Source organism: Plecotus auritus (assembly GCF_963455305.1).
Source record: "Plecotus auritus genome assembly, chromosome: X".
Taxonomy (NCBI): domain Eukaryota; kingdom Metazoa; phylum Chordata; class Mammalia; order Chiroptera; family Vespertilionidae; genus Plecotus; species Plecotus auritus.
The window spans coordinates 134101432-134123281 of record NC_137784.1 but is presented as its reverse complement, the minus strand read 5'-3'; the positions used below and the strand labels follow the sequence as shown (position 1 = coordinate 134123281).

Here is a 21850-nt window from a genome sequence, read left to right as displayed (position 1 = left end):
TTCATATACATATTTGACTTACTTTTCATAACACCATGAGATAGCTATTATTATTTTTAAAAATATATATATGTTTTTTTATTTCAATGAAGAAGGGAGAGGGAGAGAAAGATAGAAATATCCATGATGAAAGAGAATCACTGATCAGCTGCCTCCTGCATGCCCCACACTGGGGATCGAGCCCGCAACCCAGGCATGTGCCTTACATGGAATTGAACCGTGACCTCCTGGTTCACAGGCTGATGCTCAACCACTGAGCCAAACCGGGCGAGATAGCTGTTATTCTTATTTTACAGATGAGTAAACACAAAGGCATTATGTTATTTATACAAGGACTGTGTGCATGATTTAGGATTTGGATTACAGGATTTGGATCCAGATCTATTGCACCATAGACTCAGATAAAGGTCATTTACAGCCCTAACTGGTTTGGCTCAGTGGATAGAGCATCAGCCTGCAGACTGAAGGGTCCCAGGTTTGATTCCGGTCAAGGGCATGTACCTTGATTGCGGGCACATCCCCAGTAGGGGTGTGCAGGAGGCAGCTCATGGATGTTTCTAACTCTCTATCCCTCTCCTCTCCTCTCTGTAAAAATCAATAAAAAATATATATTTTTAAAAAGGTCATTTACAATCTAGATAAAGTGTCAAAAGTTAGGCAAAGGGAAGACTTTCCTTTTGACAAATATTCTCCCGGGAAAAGAAGATTCACTCAGCTATAGATTTTGCTCAAAACTGTAATGGAGCCTAGATTCTGACAATCTACTGTCAACTGTGTTTAGTGGACCTGTCAGAGGTGCCTATCATGATTAACCTGCATTCCACTGGGCGCTTCCAACTAGGCTAGAATTGCTGTGATGACATCTTTCAGTATCTAACTTATTCAAATGAAAAAATAGTTCCTGGATGACCTTTACATTTCACCTACTCAAGGCCTTAAATGCCAAGCTCAAGGCCTATCTTCAGCATTCATTCTTTCATATATTCATATCTTCAACCTACAAACTTATACTAACCTCATGACAAGGCCTTTGTTGGGCTCTGACAATTCAAAGATGAATTAGAGTGACTCTGTTCACATCTAGATGAGGAGTAGACAGAAAAATCCAACATGGAAATAGAGGGTTATAAGTGTTTTGATATTGTTAATCTGTAGAGTGTGGTGTCACAGAAGAGTGGCAGGAAACCTAGTTTGGTGTTCAGGGAAGACTTCTTAGAGGAGGCGGTACTTGTTCTGAGTCAGATGGAGAGGGTATGGGTGGGGCAGGCATATGCAAAGATATGGAGGGGAGGGAAACCCTTTAGGTAGTTTAGTTTGGCAGGAGCATAGCACCTGAGGAAAAGAATGGGCTAGGGATGAGGTACAGAGGTTTTCAGACACCAGTCATTAGATATTTGAATACCAGATGAAGTAGATGGGGCTTGAACTTGAAGAAAGTGGGTGATCACTGAAGAGCCATTGGCAGGGGAGTAATATGATTGGATTTGTATATTGGGAAGAACACTCTAAATGAAGGCAGGGTAATCAGTTGGTTATCTGTAGAAGTTCACGGAAACATTAGTGAGATCTGAGCTAGGGCTGAGGAGGGGAAATTATTAACTGGATTTGGTGACTACTCATGAGGATGAGAGAAAAGGAAGGATCTAAGGTGATTCCCATGGGGGCATGGCTGACTGGGTAGATGAAAATGCCACTTATGAATTTGCAGGAGTAGCAGGTTTGAGAAGATGAGGAATTTTGGACACGTTGAATATGGCTGGATCTGTGAGACATTCATGCAGACATGTCAAACAGGCACTGAATTCAAGTATCTGGAGAGAGATGTGGGCTAGATTTTTTTTTATTTATCAGTACTACCTGTTTATGATTTCACACGGATTAAATACTATGGCTATAGATAATATGTTCCTGAGGTGCTTGTTATTTAGTTGAACATACTAAATATTTACATGCAAAGGCATACTTACACTTTTTTTCACAGGTAAAATGAAATCAATGATAACACCTACCCTTTATACTATGTGCCATTGAATTACCTAGTGTTTACCATAACTCTTTGATGTAAGAATAATTACTCCTAGTTTTCATTAGAGCCGAGTATCGAAAACGTAGTGTAAATTGGCCAAGGTTAGCTCGTGGCCGAACTGGCAACTCGAAAGGCAGTGTTCCTTCTTTTATCTCACTTCTCTGGGTTGGGCTCCAGAGGCACTAACAATGGATTGCGTTACACTCAGCCAGTTGCTGGGAAGACTTTACTCCGCCCCCATCCCTGGCCCAGAACCCAGCAGGTGATGACAAATCGGCTCCTGTGGAATTGTGGGTAGATCTCAGGCTCACAAATGAAAGGATTCCTAAACACTTCCCATGCTTAGTCTCTCCTGCTCCTCTGGCCGAGGGTGCACGGAACCGTCCAGCACTAGGACCCGGCGGAATCCCAGCCGTCATGGCGCCTCTGTTCACCGCCAGGCTCCAGTTGCTGCTTCTGCAGGCGATGGGCTTTCTCATTGGCCTAATAGGCCAAATCGCTCGAGCCTTCGGCGGCCCCAAGTTTGGCTCGATGACCACACCGCCTGTGACTGAACCATTACTGCTGCTTTCGGGGGTGCAGCTGGCCAAGCTGATCCGCCAGAGGAAGGTGAGCGGGCGACGCGCACTGATTCCAGCGGGACCGGGCCGACCGGGCTTTTCGGGGGCAATTCCATCCCTGGGCGTTTGGCGGCGGTGGTTGTTGTGGTAACGAGTTGGGGTTTTGTGGGGACACATTTCCTTTCCACTCTCCGTGGGGCGGCGGAGGAGAGGCTTTGATTGGGGATGAACGGAGACTTCTGGGAGTTGTAGTGTTTCTACCCCGAGCATTTGCAGTGGGCATCGGTGGGGCTATGTTGGGGCCGCTTCACGTTTCTTCGTGTCCTTTTGCCCTGTTTGTGTGTCATAATTGTGCGGGGATAAGTCAAGTGCGGTTTACAAAATGATCCTAAGGGAAATTCATCCCCTCTTGAGCTCCCCGATCCCGCCCCCGCCCTAGGTGATGCTTCTCTTTCAAGGGATTAAAATAAAAAAATCCTCACCCGAGGATATATTTATTCATTCATTCATTTAAATTAATTTGAGAGAGAGAGAGAAATAGAGAGAGGTGAGAGAAACATCCATTTGTAGCCTCCCGTGCATGCCAGGACGGGGGTGGGGATGGGGGTGGGGCGAGGGATCGAACCCGCAATCCTCTTTGCTGGACGGGTGGGCGGCGCTCCGACAAACTAAGCCACCCAGCGGGGGCGGGCTCAAGTGATTTTTTTTTTTAATATATTTTATTGATTTTTTTACAGAGAGGAAGGGAGAGGGATAGAGAGTTAGAAACATCGATGAGAGAGAAACATCGATCAGCTGCCTCCTGCACACCCCCTACTGGGGATGTGCCCGCAACCAAGGTACATGCCCTTGAAGGGAATCGAACCTGGGACCCTTGAGTCTGCAGGCCGACGCTCTATCCACTGAGCCAAACCGGTCAGGGCTCAAGTGATTTTTATATTAAAAAATGTGTACCTGCTGTGGGTATACCTGCCATCGGATAGTAAGGCCCGTGGCTACCATATATTCAGTGTATAAGTTTATGTCAAATGCCATGCGGGCTGTTTAAGCATGCTCTGTTTCACTGATGCAGTTGTCTAGGTAATATACCCATTTTACACACGAGAAACCCGAGGTAAAACGCTTTGCACAAATACACAAAAATTGGTGGGAATGCTTAATGCAAACATGTAAGCAGCTCAAACAATTGCAAGCAGGACCGTCTATTTCTGTGCCATATGAATAGTTAGTTCCCTAGAGATCTTGGGTTATAGTCTAGTGTCCGTTCTTTAGTCCCCTCTTGTCTTTAGCCCTCTCTTGTCTCATTTGCTTTTCCTCATTGCTTTATTGTTAGAATCTAGAATGCCTTTTTATACTCCTGATAACCTTTCAATGACATATTCCGCCGTTTTCCTCTCTCCTCTCCTAGCCTTTTGTCGGGGAGTGAGATATAGTGGAAAGACAATAGCTTTCAAATTTTGGTCTGCCTCTTCAAAGCTCTGTCACCCTGGGCAAGGGTTGCCATGACAGTTGCAAATAATGCGTGTCAAGCACCTGGCACATAGAGGTGGAGGACAGTGATTAGAAGGATGAACTCTGGAGCCAGACTGCCTGGCTTGAGAAATCCTGGCTCTCCTACTATTTAGCAATGCAATCTTGGAAACATCCCATAACCTCTCTGTGCCTCTGATATTCTGCAAGAAAAATAGACTTGATTATAGAATCTACCTTAAGGGCCCTAGCCGGTTTGGCACAGGGGATAGAGCGTCGGCCTGTGGACCAAAGGGTCCCAGGTTCGATTCCTGTCAAGGGCACATGCCTGGGTTGTGGGCTCAGTCAAACGTGCAGGAGGCAGCTGATCAATCATTCCCTCTCATCATTGATGTTATCTCTCCCTTCCTCTCTGAAATCAATAAAAATATATTTTAGCCCTAACCCGTTTGGCTCAGTGGATGGAGTGTCGGCCTGCAGACTGAAAGGTTCCAGGTTCGATTCCGGTCAAGGGCATGTACCTTGGTTGTGGGCACATCCCCAGTTGGAGGTGTGCAAGAGGCAGCTGATTGATGTTTCTCTCTCATCGATGTTTCTGACTCTCTTTCCCTGTCCCTTCCTTTCTGTAAAAAAATCAATAAAATATATTATATATATTTAAAAGAATTGTGAGGGTTAAGGTCATATTACGTAAAACTATTAAAAATGCCACCTGGCATAATACTATGTCTTACTATTATTACCATCATCGGGTAATCATTATTGATATGTTATGCTTACCTATGAGAAGATATTATCTACATATACTGTCTATAAAAATGTTCTTAAGGTAAGAAGTGGAGAAGATATAGTCTTATTTGTCCTAGTTCTCCCTCAATCCCGCCAAAGTTCTACCTCTGTCAATGTCCATATTAACAACTCCTGCCTTTTACTTTCTTTGGTATTTCCTTCCTTTTTCGAGAACAATGGTTCTCTCCAGGGGACTATAACAATGTCTGTTTACATTTTGGGCTGTCACAACAGGGTGAGGGTGCTTTTGCATGGAGTGCGTAGAGCCCATGGATACTGCGATGCACAGGAGACTCCACTGCATAGCAAAGGATCGACTGTCCCAAAATGTCAGTAGTACCCAGAATGAGAAAAACTGCCCTGGACCATTTAATGTTTGAGAAAGCTGGCCTCCTTTCAGTCCTACTGCTAGGGACTAGGAGGAAGCCATTAAAAAGATTCATGATGATTTTACCTATTTTTTTTTTTATGTGAGACTGGTCAGTTTCAGTTGCATTTTTTGGTCACATCTAGGGTTCCAGATGGAATAATAATAGTTGTCATTTATATAGCATACACTGTATACTAGGAACTTTCTGTATTTTATCTTCAATTCTCATATTAAAAGGCAAGACATTACTCTAAGATCAAGATAAAAGTGTAAATATGAGGGATTTGACACTGTTGCTTATTTCTTTTAAGAGTGCTAGCTCCAACAGGCTCTATGTACTTACTCAGATGTACTTACGTGCATTGAGATATTATCTTTTGGTGCTGGCGTATATGTATGCGTACATTCTATACACTGGGAAGGAAAGTCGTAAAGTTCTGGTACATTCAGTTTGCCTTGAGACCTTCGTCAGAAAATTCAAGTTTCTTCCTGTTATTTTACTTACCCCGGTTTTGCTATCTGGATGGCAATTGCCTTCTTTAGTCTTTATACTAATACTGCAGGGTTGAAAAGGCCATTAAGTCACTAATCTGTTTTCCTTATGTCTCTGAAGGCCAAAGGTTTGCCTTTTATTTTTCTCCCTAAGGATCAGGACTTGGGTACGTGATTTAACCCCTTTGAGCTGCAGATTCCGTAATTGTAAAATGGTCATAAAATAGTACTTACTTCATAAAGTTGTCTGGATGCTTTAATGGAACAATGGCTATGAAACCCTTAACACATGCTCAATAAAAGTTAAATAGTATTATAGGTTTCAGTCTTATCTTTCAGTAGGAAACAGGGAAATACACTCATGGATGCTAGCCTTTATAGGGGGATGTTTTATTTTGTTTTGTTTTCTTGTCCCTGCCACTTTATTTGGGTTTTATCAAACCGATTCTCATTACCTACACTTATGCTGCTAAGACAGGTATTTTGCTTAGATGTTTAAAAATTGTATTCTCATAACAACCTTTTGAGATTGCATAATTAATTATCAACATCTTTCCAGATAAGAAAAGCAAAGTTTAGACCTCTCTAGTAACTTGTCCAATGCCATACAGCTAGGAAGTGATAAAGCTAGGTCAATTTGATTCCGTTGTTGTGTTACTTCATGCTAATCAGCTCTCTGAATCGTCAGTTTCCTGTGAGTCAATGTCAACTCTATATGTGCTTGCCTTTCGATTCATAAATAGTCTCTGTTTCATTATTCAGAATTCAGGCTACCACTATTCAACTTCCACAACCTTAGTTGGCCTCTGAGATTGGACCTCACAAAAGGATATCAACTTATCACTGTCGCCACCATCCATAAATGGGCCATTGTCTTTGTACACTTGGAAGTCTGATTTTGTTGGTGATCCCAAAGGTGATGAAGTGGGTTTTTTTTAATGTGTTTTTATTTATTTTAGAGAGAGAGAGAAAGGGAGAGGGAGAGAGAGATAGAAACATGGATGAGAGGAAAACATCAATATCGATTAGCTGCCTCCTACACACACCCCCTGCTGGGGATCGAACTGGAAACCTGGGCATGTGCCCTGACTGGGAATTGAACCAGTGACCTCCTGGTGCATGGGTCGACACTCAAACTCTGAGCAACACCATCCAGGCAGTGATGAGGTTTTAAAGACATAATTCCCACTCAGAAGTCACCTAATGATATGTAAATGAGGATATCCTCATGTTATTTTATTTTTTGTTTTGTTAATCCTCACCTGAGGATATTTTGAATTTTAGGGAGAGTGGAAGAGAGAGGGAAAGACAGAAAGAAACATCAGTGTGAGAGAAACACATTGACTGGTTGCCTCCTGCATGAGCCCTGACCAGGGCCCAGGCTGGGGAGGAGCCTGCAACCAAGGTACATGCCCTTGACCAGAATCAAACCCTGGACCCTTTGGTCCACAGATGGACGCTCTATCCACTGAGCAAAACTGGCTAGGGCCTCATGTTATTTTTAATAGCAAATGCTTGTAAAGCAAATCAAAGTCCTGATTAAATTTGTTATTTTATATATATATATATATATATATATATATATATATATATATATATATATATATATATATTATAAAAACCCAGTGGCCCTAATGCCATAACGACCAAAGACCGGCATGGGTGGGCAGGGCCGAGTGATTTCACATGCTGGGTTTCTACTATATATATGTATTAGAAAATTATATAACAAATAAGAAGGAATAAAGTGACTCTTTATGTCCAAGATATGGAATGAGTTCCAGGACATATTGTTGAATTAAAAAATAAACTGTGCAAAGTGTGGAACAATTTATATAATATACTGTCATTTGTATGAAAAAAATCTTTTTGCTCTCTCTCTCTTTCTCTCTCTCCTCCCCCTCCCTCCCTCTCTCTGTTTCTTTTCTAGAAAAATGCATGAAAACTGATAGAGTAGTTGATTCTGGGAAGAACTGTGAGGGAATGTTAGATGATGGGTGGGAAGGGCCTTTAGATTTTAAAACATATGTGCTTATATTATCTATTTACATTAATATAATCAATACTTAATAGAGAGCCTGGCCGGTGGGGCTTAGTGTTTGAGCATTTGTTGACCCATGTACCAGGAGGTCGCTGGTTATCATTATCTTTTTTATTTACTTTTTAAATTTACTTTATTTTCCTATTATTTTACATTGGCTAGCTTATGTCCTATTGTTTTTATGAAGAATACATTTACAACAGCTTTAGCTGCGTTCTGTAGGTTTTAGTAAGAAATGTTTCTCTTTTTGTGAATTTCTGTATAATTTTCTATTTTAATTTTGGTTATCTCTTAGACCCATTGGTTATGTGGAAGAGTGTGTTTTGAAATAGTTAAGCCTTCTTAAAATTATATTTTTCTTACTTTGGTTCTCTAGAATTACTGGGTTATGATGATTGATTTAATTGATAGGCACTCTTACTTACTTTTGTGACTTAAGATTTTCTTTGTGTTTAGATAAATACATTATCATTTTCTGTTCACGATTTATGAACAAAAAGAGTGTTTCTTTTTGATGGAATAAAAGTTCTCTCTATGTCCTTGAACATATTGGCTGTATTACTAAATTCCTAGATATAAGCTTATTTTTGACTACTTAATTTGTCAGTTTCTGAAAAAGCTATATTATCTGTTACTATACTTGTATTTCTGGTCAAGCTTTCTTTATATTCTTAGGAGTTTATGCTCTATGTATTTGCCTGCTTTTTAATACAAAAAAGTATATTACTGTTATATCATTTTAATGAATTGTAATATTTCATGCTTCAGTGTTGAAATTTGCTTATCTGATATTAATGGTAACACATGTGCTTTCTTGTTTACATTTATCTCATATATCTTTGCACATTCTTTTATTTTTAACCTTTCATTGTCACTTTGTACCAGGTGAATGTCTTGTAAACAATGTATAGCTGAGTTGAGCTTTAAAACAAAACAAAACAAAAAAGCCCACAGATTTGATGTCTCTGCTCTTTGATGGAGGAATTCAGTCCTCACTTATTATGATGTAATTTGCTTAACTCCTTCCATTTGATATAATATTTATAATTTATTATACTTACTCTCTCACTTCCCTTTCCTTACTTTTTTCTGGCTTGATCTAGTTTCTTTTCATTTCCTTTTTTTTCCTGTTTATTTGGGAGTTTTACTTTGCTTTTTAATTTCTTAATGCTTATTGTCCCATGTATAAAAATTATCATTAAAACTATAATTGTATATAATAGATAAATGCTAATCCCTAAGAACCCCCAGGTGTTTTATTTGTCTTACCTCTCCTCATATTCCTAAACTAAGACCCTTGGCCTAGGGTTGCCAGATTTAACAAATAGAATGCAGGACACTCAGTTTAATTTTAATTTCAGGTAAGTAATGAATAATTTTTAGTAAAATTTTCCCCATGAAGTATTTGGTACCTATTTATACTACAAATTATTCGCTATTCATCTGAAATTAAAATTTAACTTGGTACCCTTTATTTTATCTGGAAACTGCGTTAATGAGCTTTGTCGCCACTCCTCAACTCCTAGATTTTGCAAAGGTGATGTGTAATGTTAAATTTCAGGATATTGCTATGAAATGGGTATCTATCGTTATACTAGTTATTTTCTAGAAATATATTTACTAGTTGAGTATATATACATAATATCTCTGGACTCCAATTTCTATTTACTTAAAGGGGAGCTTATGTCTTTTATCCCTACCCATTGTTCAGAACCTTCTAATACTGGCATATGTGTGACTTTTTAGCTTCAAAGTAGACATCTTTTACCTCACAATGGACTGGATAATTCATTGAAGATGTCCTAAATAAAAAGTACCTGTTGAATGGATAAATAGTTCTTCAAATAAACACCTGTTAAATAAATTATTGTATTTTGCAGGTGAAATGCATAGATGTCATTCAGGCTTATATCAACAGAATCGTGGATGTGAACCCACTGATCAATGGAATTGTCAAGTACAGGTGAGCATTTTTACTGTCATGGTTTTTGTCCTGTTTCTGTGGCCATGCCATCTTGGCATATTTCCTGGACTCCTCTTCCTCTGTGTCCTTCCTTTGGTTTCTCACTGGGACCTACCCTAACTTCTAATTCAGCACTTCTTGCCCTTTGTTGAGCTTTTACATTTCTGACTGCTTCCTCACACCTCCCAGTGACTTTAAGATCTTTGATGACAAAGAATACATTTCATTGGTTTTTACGTATTCAACACCCAGAACAAGGCCTGAATTTGGTAGGCATCATTGAGCGCTTATTGAAATAATGGGTTTTTGGTAGCAACTCTAATAAGAGAATGATCCATTACTACCATACATTCCAATGTGGATTTAGTATAGTAGATGGTATTTTCTTTTTTATTTTCTTTTTTTAAAAAATATATTTTATTGATTTTTTTTACAGAGAGGAAGGGAGAGGGATAGAGAGTTAGAAACATCGATGAGAGAGAAACATCGATCAGCTGCCTCCTGCACACCTCCTACTGGGGATGTGCCCGCAACCAAGGTACATGCCCTTGACTGGAATCGAACCTGGGACCCTTCAGTCCGCAGGCCGACGCTCTATCCACTGAGCCAAACCGGTTAGGGCAGTAGATGGTATTTTAAAAGATATTATACACTGAGTGGCCAGATTATTATGATCTCTGAACACATAATAATCTGGCCACTCAGTGTATATTCTATATAATAAAAGGTTAATATACAAATTGTCCCCTCGACCAGGAGTTGGACCAGCAGGCAGGCCGGCCAACCACCCATGTCCCCTCACCCTGGTCAGGCTGGCCAGACCCCACCCATGCACGAATTCATGCACCGGGCCTCTAATATATATATATACAAGAGGCCCGGTGCACGAAATTCGTGCACAGAGGAGGGGGTGTCCCTCAGCCCAGCCTGCACCCTCTCCAATCTGGGACCCCTCAAGGGATGTCCGACTGCCCGTTTAGGCCCAATCCCACCGGGATCGGGCTTAAACGGGCAGTCAGACATCCCTCTCACAATCCAGGACTGCTGGCTCCCAACTGCTCACCTGCCTGCCTTCCTGATTGCCCCTAACCACTTCTGCCTGCCAGCCTGATCACCCCCTAACCACTCCCCAGCCAGCCTGATTGATGTCTAACTGCTCCCCTGCCAGCCTATTTGCTCCCAACTTCCCTCCTCTGCTGGCCTGGTCACCTCTAACTGCCCTCCCCTGCAGGCTTGATCGTCCCCAACTGCCCTCCCTTGCAGGCCTGGTCCCTCCCAACTGCCCTCCCCTGCTGGCCATCTTGTGGTGGCCATCTTGTGTCCACATGGGGGCAGGATCTTTGACCACATGGGGGCAACCATCTTGTGTGTTGGAGTGATGGTCAATCTGCATATTACTCTTTTATTAGATAGGATAGAGGCCTGGTGCACGGGTGGGGGCCAGCTGGTTTGCCCTGAAGGGTGTCCCGGATCAGGGTGGGGGTTCCCTTGGGGCGTGGGGTGGCCTGGGCGAGGGGCCTGTGGTGGTTTGCAGGCCGGCAACGCCCCCTGGTGACCCAAGCAGAGGCCCTGGTATCTGGGGTTTATTTATCTTCTACAATTGAAACTTTGTAGCCTGGAGCGGAGCCAAGCCTTCTGCTTGCTCCGTGGTGGCAGCCATTTCTGTTGGGATGTATGTATCTTCTATAATTGAAACTTTGTAGCCTTAAGCGGAGGCCTGGGCCGGCCAGGATGTGCGGAAAGTTTGGCTTCCTCCATCACCGGGGGCAACCCTAGCCTCCTGCTCTTTCCAGCTCCATGGCTGCCGCCATTTCTGTTTGGATTTATGTATCTTCTATCATTGAAACTTTGTAGCCTTGAGTGGAGGCCTAGGCAGGCAAGGGCAGGCGGAAAGTTTGGCTTCCTCCATTGCTGGGGAAACCCAAGCCTCCCTCCTGCTCTCTCCATGGCTGCAGCCATCTTGGTTGGGTTAATTTGCATATATATATACATACACACTGAGTGGCCAGATTATTATGTGTTCAGAGATCATAATAATCTGGCCACTCAGTGTATATGTGATTTCTGTGTCTCAGTTACCAAGTAAACTCTTCCAGGGAGCTGTGAGGTATTAGAGGGACAAAATTTGGATTTGTTTTCCAGTGGCATCCTACACAGCACAGTTCTTATCATGCCATGATCTACAGCGGCATTTTTCAGATCTCATTCATATAGTACCTTCAAGATTTTTGCCTTGTTTGCATAGCAACTCTATTGTTAATTAATATACTTATTAAATTGCATCACTTAAGTCAATTATTTTTAAATGAAAGTTTATATTACTACAAAAATTGAAAAATATCACTTGACAGTTACTGTACATGTAAATAAAATGAAAACCAGCATTATGAAATTATAAATATTTAAGATATTTTTATGAAATACACTACTACATGAAATAGATTGTGCTTTATAGTTACTTTATACATTTTTGGTAATTTTTATAAAGAATGGACTCCTTATTAATATATTTTTATTGATTTTAGAAAGGAAGAGAGGGAAAGAAAGATAGAAACATCAATGATGAGAGAGAATCATTGATCGGCTGCCTCCTGCACACCCCACACTGGGGACAGAGCCCACAACCCGGGCATGTGTCCTGACCAGGAATCGAACCATGACCTCCTGGTTCATACATTGATGCTCAACCACTGAGCCACACTGGCCGGGGCACTTTATACATTTTAAATTTAATCATTTCAAAAGCTTTTCCATAAAATACTATATTTGCTATGTTGTAAATGTGAAAAGTGTGACCCAGAGAATTTAAGTTACTTGCCTAGTGTCATACAGGTAGTATGTGATAGAGCCATGATCCAAATATGTAGACATCTGGTGCCAAAACTCACAGAAACAGAAGTACAGAGTGTCTGTATGTTCCAGCAGTTCTCCCTTGTCCCCTTCCTTTTCCTACGGACCAGCTCTACACTAGTACCATCCTCCCAACATTTTTAGCAGCTCCTCATTCCGTAGATGTTTCCCCAGATTCTGCACTGGGTTTTTATTTGAAATGTAATTTGTTGACAGTAAGTATATCTTTAAATATTTGAGAAAAGGAAATTCTGTTACTTTTATTTTTCTATTGTATTTTAAGGAATGTGAGTCATAAGGAGGGAGGTCTTATGTTGTAGAACTTGTTTTTGTGTGTGAGGATACTAATAAAGATCTGATAGAGAATTAAATTTCTGTCCTCGTTGAAAATGATGGGTGGGCCTACACATAGGAGAATGGAGAGGTTGCAGATGGGGGTAGGGAGAGTGGGGCAGGGCAGTAGCTGTGAAAGGATTGAAGATTTGGAGAGAGAAAAGCCATGGATTGAGAAATAATTTTAGGAAGTTTAGTCATGCTATGTGTAACATCAGTGGTATTCCTGCCTCCCTTAAAGCATACCAAAATGGCTTTACTGTGCTAATTATGTTTCTATTGTATTTGTAATTAAAATATTGGCATTAAAATGAAAAATATATGGCCCTGGCCTATGTGGCTCAGTTGATTGACCATAGTCCCACAGGTTCCATTCCTGGTTGGGGCACATGCCCAGGTTGTGGGTTCGGGGTGCATGCAGGAAGCAACCGATTGATGTTTCTCTCTCACATCGATGTTTCTCCCTCTCCCTTCCTTTCTCTCTCTCAAAATTGATAAACATTTTTAAATGAAAAATATATGTAAAGCATGCAGCACAGGCCCTTACATCAATCAATCAGTGTTAGCTATTGGTATTGTTATGGTTGTTAGTATAATAGGAGCTCCATAAATGGAACTGTCCTAATGATTATACACAGTTCTACTGTATTGCCATCCCCCTGTTTACTTGACACTAAACTGACACTCAAGGCAGTTCAGTGCTTAAAGTCACACAGCTATGAAATATAGTAGCAGCAGAAAATATGGACTCTAAATCTGCTGGTTCCTAGTTTCTTTCTACTCTTGAAACACTAATCAGAAAATGTTTACCACTTTATCAACTTCTCCCAAACCTGTTCTTCCGCCCAGTCACACAAGCCAGACACTTGGGTGTAACCCTTGGCTTCTCCCCTCCTTTCCAAAGATGATCTGCCCACTTGAATTAGTCAACAAGTTTTAATGGCTCTTCCCTATTTCCTGTGACGCCAGGCATTTCCTGTTTCTTCACGTCCTATTCCCTAGGATACTGAACTACTCCATGTCCCCTGACCCATTGTGCTCTCTCTCTGATCTCCCTAACTTTGTATATGTTGTTCCTTCTGTCTGGTACCCCTCCCCCCTCCTTATCTCTTCCACATTTGGCTGAATTATTTTCCAGGAACTCAGCTCAAGTCTCAATTTCACTTTATTGAATCATCTCAGCCTTTGTGACGAGTCTGCTTCTGAGCTCCCAGAGCACATTGTGCTCTCGCCATTTTTGTTTCATTCAGGGTCCAGAACCACACTGTTCTGAAAAATATATTAGACAGAATTGTTGAAATAGGTTTTTAAGGAATTAAAAAAACCAAAAGTGTGTAGCACTGGAGCAACTCAGAGATAATGAATGTAGGAAACAACTACCACCCCTAGATCTGAGAGGACAAAGGGAAAAAACGGCATTATCAGAATTAAGAAGGTAAAAAAAAGATTCCTGCAGAGCTAGGACCTAGACGCATATGAGGAGGGTAGGGTGCTTGCTGCTGAGCTGCTGCTGCCTCAAAAGCTTAAAGAGGAAACCTCACGGAGCTATGATTCAGACCTCTGAGGGGCAGCCGCCTGATACTGGTACTTCTGGGAGGGTGCAGTGAGACTGGTTCTAGAGTATGGAAAGAAATAGGAAGCTCGAACTAACTAGATTTGCCTAGATCAGGAGTGGGGAACATCTGATAAGGCCCGTGAAATCATTTGGTTTAGCCCTGCCAAGGCATTAGGGATGAATTAATTGTTTGACCAATTATAGCAGGCTAATTTTTAAGTTGATAATTTTGTATGGCCCTTGAATGATGTTATAAATATCCAAATGGCCCTTGCCAGAATAAAGGTTCCCCACCCCTGGTCTAGATGAAAGGCTGCTGTTGGGACAGTATTATCGGGAACAACAAACAAAGTGGAAGAAGCAAATCCCTTCACCTCTTTCCTTGCCTTTCAGTCTATAGCACCCTGTAGTTGAGGCTCTAAGAAAGCACTAGTTAGCCAAAAAAACAACAACACACCAACAACCCTGAGTTTTCCCAGTTCTATCATAAAGTGGGGGTATAGAATGCTTGATTCGGAGTTGTGTTGCCATCCTATGTAATAAAATCCTAATATGCAAATCGACTGAACAGTGCGGAACAACAGGTTGCTATGACACGCACTGACCACCAGGGGGCAGACGCTCAACGCAGGAGCTGACCCCTGAGCGCTGCTCAGTCAGAAGCCGGGCTCACCGCTGGTGAGTGTGGTGGGGGTGGCGGGAGCCTCTCCCACCTCCGCGGCAGCACTAAGGAGCAGCAAGCAGGTGAACATCCCCCGAGGGGTCCAGGACTGCAATAGGGTGCAGGCTGGGCTGAGGGACCCCCCTCCCCCAGTGCATGAATTTTGTGCACCGAGCCTCTAGTTGTGACCTTAATTGTCTCACCCACCGGACATTTGTTCAATGCCTACTATGTGCCTGACACTGTAGTAGGTATTGGAAGGTACAAAGGTGAACAAAAGACAGGCCCTGGCCTCTTTTACCTCCTAGTCTGGTGGTTGAAACATACAAACAGCTATTGTTTACAGCATAGTGGAGCTAAGGCTCTGTAAGAAGAGAATACTGTGGGTGGAAGAGGTGTACCTATCCAGGCCTGGAGAGGTGTCATGGAAGCTTTCTGGAGGAAGTGATGTAAAAACAAAATTCTGAAAAATGAATACAAGTAAACCAGATGATGATGGCAGGCTGTATAGCTTTTGCTATAGAGCTGAGGTGGCTGTACAGCTTTTCACCAGAGCATGGGGATGGAATCCTCCTTGAATTTTGCTCTCCTAGACCCTGCTCTAGTGAGACCACTGGGAGCAGGCAGGATATATAGTATTAAAAAGGCCTCTCATCTCTGGTCGGTGTGGCTCAGTTGGTTGAGTGATGTCCCATGCACTGAGAGGTCACCGGTTTGATTCCCAGTCAGGGCACATGCCCAGGTTGCTGGCTCAATCCCCAGTAGGGGTGTGCAGGAGGCAGCTGATCCATGTACCTTGGTCATCAATGTTTCTCTCTCCCTCACATTTTCTCTCTCTCTCTCTCTCTCTCTCTCTCTCTCTCTCTCTCTCTCAAATCAATAAAAACATATTTTTTGTTTTTATTATCTTTCTTGATTAAGGTATTACATTTGTGTCCTTATCCCACCCTTACATCCCCACCCCCTCCCCCACTCATACCCTCACCCCCTGTTGTCCGTGACCACTGATTAGGCTTATATGCATGCATACAAGTCCTTTGGTTGATCTCTCCCCCCTTACCCCCACCCTCCCCTACCTTCCTTCTGAGGTTTGAGCATCTGATCGATGCTTCTCTGTCTCTGGACCTGTTTTTGTTCATCAGTTTATGTTGTTCATTATATTCCACAAATGAGTGAGATCATGTGATATTTATCTCTCTCTGACTGGCTTATTTCACTTAGCATAATGCTCTCCAGTTCCATCCATGCTGTTGCCAATGGTAGGAGTTCCTTTTTACAGCAGCGTAGTGTTCCATTGTAAAAACATTTTTTAAAAGGCCTCTCAGACCTCAGTAAAGTCTTTCACTCACCACACTGTCTAGCCTATATATCATTCTGGTGTCACAGCCTCCCTTAGGACATGTTCTCAGTCTGTCTCTACAGAGGCCGGGGTGAGGATTCTTTTCTTCTGGGGCACCTGCTTGTAGATAGGCTAAAATTACAGGGCTTTCTTTGGTGTCAGAGGTTTAGTGCTGCCTGTGGCCCTGAGCCCATGTGTAACGGTAGCTAGTTTCCTTTCTGCCCATACAACCTTCCTTCTCTTAGAGTTCTTTGCATTTGCTGATTATGTGTGGCTTAGGTTTTGGGCAATACTAACAACGGGGCTTTTAAGGCCTTTGGAAAGGTCTCTGCTCTAGACTTGGAAGGAATAGGACTTAGGAATCTGACCACCCTGTGCTAATTGGCTGGGAAATTTCTAGGTGTCAAGTGTCCCAAGAACCGTGTCTCGCCACCAACAAATAGGCTGCCAGTAAATGGTGCTGATAATATCATACTAGTAAGACATGTTGAAGAAATACCTGCTGCAGTTCTCATTGTTTTTTTCTGATATAAAGGCTTGCAGCCTATTTCCTAAATTTTATGTTGCCGATTCTCTGAATTCTGTGATTTGGGCAATTTGGCTTTGACTTAGTCTGCTAAAACCCTAATCCTTTGACTTTCCTGACAGATTTTGTTGACTGTCAGGAGAACTTGATGGTATTAGTAATGATGATAGTAATAACCTCCTTTTATTGAGTGGCTTCTGTGTGCTCGGCACTGTATTTTATGCATTGGCAAAGCATGTAGGTCTTATTGTTTTACTAGACACCTGGTGCACGAAATTCATGCACGGGTAGGATCCCTAGGCCTGGCCGGCGATCAGGGATGATCTGTGGGGCAACTGGTGGGGCAGTTGGGGGGCCACCGCTGGTACCTGCCTTGGTGGGCCTGGTGCCGCCCATTCGCCAGCCCCGCCACCTGCCACTGCTGCAGGTCGCCTCCCTCTGTGGGGTGACTGGCTGGGTGATCAGGGGCCCCCTGCTGGTACCTGCCTTGGCTGGCCTGGAGCCTGCAGGCTGGGGGCAGCTCCTGCATTGAGCGTCTGCCTCCTGGTGGTCAGTGTGCATCATAGCGACCAGTTGTTCCACCAGTTGGTCAATTTGCATATTAGGCTTTCATTATATAGGATAGATGGTGAAATGGAGGTTTAAGGAATTGTTACTTAGAAGGTCACATATCCACCTCAAATAAGCCTGTCTCCAAAGTCTGGATCCTGACCACTCTAATAGAGAGCCTTTAGGTGGACAAATTCTGTGTATTTTTAGTAGCCAAATTATGATATTTTCATTTTTAAAAATATATTTTTATTGACTTCAGAGAGGGAAGAAGAGGGAGAGAGTGATAGAAACATCAATGATGAGAAAGAATCATTGATCGGCTGCCTCCTGCACACCCCACACTGGGGATCGGGCCTGCATCCTGGGCATGTGCCCTGACTGGGAATTGAACCATGACTTCCTGATTCATAGGTTGACACTGAACTAGTGAGCCACACCGGCTGAGTGGATTATAATATTTTCAGATGAATATCTTGCTGTACCTAACTGGCTATCTTAATGCTCTTATTTTTCTCACATAAGCAAGCTTCTGCAAAATGTAGTCAACAATTATTTTCTCTGAGTCTTTATCTCCTGTTTACACTGACACTGAAATCTAGCTTCTGTCCCTACCACGCAATTAAAAGTGCCCTGCCAACTCTGTTAGTTTAGATACTTTTCACTGCAAATAACAGAAAACCCAACTCAAAAGGACTGAAAACAATAAGTAAAATATCCCATTAAACAGAAGTCCTTAGGTAGATTAGCCACATAATTAACTCAGCAACTGAAAAAAATATCAATAACTTATGTATTCAGTCCTTTGCCTTGGATATCCTGGATTGCCAGACTTATTTTCAGGCTAGATCTTCTCATTTTTATGAGATGGTTGTCATATTTCATGTCTCAGAGGCCAAAATTGTGGCTAGATGCCTATAGGTATGTGCAATACCCTGGGGGACTTTGCTTGACAAATGCTAATGAATTTACCTTGGACATAGCTCTATGTATGCAGAAAAATCTATGGTTTCTAAACGATTATGCTTAATTAGATTTTTTTTTATTGAAATAGACTCTGACTATAATCTTCCCAGTTTGATTGGTCCAAAAAAGCACTATCCTGATTGGTCAGAATGGAGCCTCTCTGATTAGTTGCTGAAGATACTGATGAGGATATAGCTACACAGCTCTGTACAGGGAAAGCCTCTGTCCTATTGGTTGAAATAGGATTCCAGGAACTTCTCCGCAAGGGCTTGCTCAGATGGCAGAAACACAGTGCAGGAAGGCAGTCTAGTGCAGAGGCAATAGTTCAGTGCAGGTTTCTCTGTAAAGTGCAGTTTGCATGAGACGCCCCTGTGTAGAAGTGGCTGCTAGGTCCTGTTTTTAAAATTTGAGCTCAGTTAGCCATCAGGAGCCTTTCTTAGAACTATATTCTTTCTCAAGGTCCACAGCTTTGTTCCATTTTTTCTAGGTTTGAGGCAGCTAAGAAGGAGGCTCGTGATATAGATAAAAAGCTTACAGAGAACTTGGAAGATGATGCCACCCTGGAAAAGAAATGGCCCTTCCTTGGGGTTCCTTTGACAGTCAAAGAAGCTTTCCAGCTACAAGGTACTGTTCTTTTTAATTTTTATTTTATTGTATTGATTTTAGAGAGAGGGGAAGGGAGACGGATAGAGAGATAGAAACATTGATGAGAGAGCAACATTGATTGATCAGCGGCCTCCTGCACACCCCCTACTGGGGATCAAGCCCAAAACCCGGACATGTGCCCTGACCAGGAATCAAACTGGTAACCTCTTGGTTCATAGATCTATGCTCAACCACTGAGCAACACTGGCTGATCTGTATTAATCACTTTTACTTATTAAATTTGTTCACATACTTTACATTCAATATTTCATTTATTCCTGTGTAAACTGAGAATCAGAAAAGTTAAAAGACTTTCCCAAAGTTTGTAGAGTTAGTAAGCTACAGAGATATGATTTGAATTTAGTTCTGATTCCAAAGCCAGTGCACTTTCTGTTAAGTCATATCACCTGTCAGTACTAAGAAAATCACCCACAATAGCTGGGTTGGTTCATTGGAGGTGCTCAGTAAATTGTTCCTATTTTTATTTAATAACATTTTAACTTCTTTTTCTTTTTTGATATATTTTTATTGATTTCAGAGAGGAAGAGATAGAAACATCAATGATGAGAGAGAACCATTGACCGCTGCTTCCCGCACACCCCCCACTGGGGACCGAGCCCGCAACCCGGGCATGTGCCCTTGACTAGGATCAAACCCGGGACCCTGGAGTCCTCAGGCCGACGCTCTATCCACTGAGCCAAACCGGCTAGGGCTTAACTTCTTTTTCTTGTGGACTTTATAGGAATGCCTAATTCTTCTGGCCTTGTGAATCGTCGTAATGCCATTTCCAAAACAGATGCCACTGTAGTGGCATATCTGAAGGAAGCTGGTGCCATTCCTTTGGGCATAACCAATTGTAGTGAGCTGTGCATGTGGTATGAATCCAGTAACAAGGTCTATGGTCGATCCAACAACCCATATGATTTACGGCATATTGTAGGTGGAAGTTCAGGTGAGTATAACACTTGTTAGTGAATCACTGAGGAAGGGGTACAAATACTATTGCAGAAACTTCTGGGAAAGTCATAATTAGGTGTTTATGTAAAGGCAATTATAAAATTTGTCATAGGTTGATGAAGAGCATTGTAGGAAATGAACAGTCATACTATTGGTGTGTGTGTGTGTGTGTGTGTGTGTGTGTGTGTGTGTGTGAAAGAGAGAGAGAGAGAGAGAGAGAGAGAGAGCAAGCAAGGGAGAGAGAGAAAAATGTGAGTTAGCAAAGCTAGTTTTACTTTAGAATTTTATCTTCCTGAGACAAAGGTGATAAAATACTCTAAGGATACTAAGCATTGATAACTGCTGTATATCAGGAACTGCATTAAATGCAGGAATATAGCAGATATAGTCATGGAAATCCTATGTAATAAGGTGATTTTTATGATGAAATCCAGAGGATCAGAGACAGCTAACCACTCAGTGGATGTTGGCGTAGTGGGGCAAGCAAAAATAATCCTAGTTACATAATACAGAAAGTGCAAAAGCCTGAGGTGGTAACATGTTTAGTGTGTTCAGTGAACTGAAAGAAACCCAGTATAGTGAGTAAGACAGAGAGGAGTTAATGATGAAATTAAAGTTTTGTCCAGGTCAGATAATGTAGAGGGACAAAAGCTGGAGCAAATAGAGATCTTACAAGTCTATTTTAGTTGTCCAGGAGATAAATGATAGTGGATTCAACTAGTGTTTGTGTAGATGGAGAAAAGTAGATGGGACACAAGATATACTATCTTAAAGGTAGACTGGATCGGCCATGACTTGATGATAGATTAGTAATGGGAAGTGGGTGTAAAGGTAAAAAGAGAAGTAAAAATCAATAGGGTTTCTGACTAGAAAGATGGTACAGGCATTCATTCAGATGGAGAAACGGGAAGAGGAGGGACAAATGGGGGCAGCATGATTTAAGAATACCACTTTGAACATTTTATGTTTAAGATGTTTGTAAGACACTCAATGGAGTTGTCAAGTAGCCTATATAAGACAGAGTAGTAATCTGGGTTTAAAATAATTTAGACGTTATCATCATAAGCATGGTACAGTATCTAGTCTATAAACTATTAGAATGGATGCAAAAAGAAAACAAGGTGTGTGTGTTGATGAAGATGAATTGGGGCTCATGATAAAGCTTTGTCATTTTCAAGGTTAAAAAGAGGCATATTTAGCAAAGGAGATTAAGAATGCGCAACAAGTGATGTAGGAGGAAAACATCAGAGAGTATATTAGAGACTAGAATTTATATGGCTTTTATCAATCCTAAAGGCATATATGTGGGTTAGTAAAATACGGTGCTTAAGCTAGAGCCAAAGAGAACATTGACAGTTTTTGCTATGTGACCTTGGTAACATAATGAAGGTGCAGTCAGTGGGTCAGTTTCCTCAACTTATAAAATGTAATGAAAGTACACTAGAAAGTAACTCAAAAGTCATCTATATAAAACCCTAAGTGACCATTCGACCGTTCAACCACTCGACTGTTCGACTGGTAGCTATGGTGCACACTGACCACCAGGGGGCAGACGCTCAATTCACAGGCATGGAAACATGGAACAGACTGATGAATCTCAGAGGGAAGCAGGGAGTGGGGAGGGTGGGTAGAGATTAACCAAAGATCTTACATGCATACTAGAGGCCTGGTGCATGGATTCGTGCACTGGTGGGGTCCCGCGGCTTGGCCTGCACCCTCGCGCAATCTGGGACCCCTCAGGGGATGTCGGAGGCCCGG

The 21850-nt window shown here is 42.0% G+C and overlaps 1 protein-coding gene across 2 annotated transcripts in view; it reads left to right on the top strand.

The window, feature by feature from the left end:
* The first annotated feature begins 2183 nt into the window (after nt 1-2183).
* Nucleotides 2184-21850, top strand: part of FAAH2 (fatty acid amide hydrolase 2) — a 46574-nt gene continuing 26907 nt past the window's right edge. Inside the window, exons 1-4 of one of the 2 annotated variants that reach the window (XM_080652518.1) lie at nt 2184-2635; nt 9629-9711; nt 18978-19114; nt 19878-20087. In XM_080652518.1, the coding sequence (XP_080508644.1) occupies nt 2444-2635; nt 9629-9711; nt 18978-19114; nt 19878-20087 (622 nt within the window). In that variant the 5' untranslated portion in view covers nt 2184-2443. The remainder of the gene's footprint in view (nt 2636-9628; nt 9712-18977; nt 19115-19877; nt 20088-21850) is intronic. The other variant, XM_080652519.1, reaches the window with a different exon arrangement.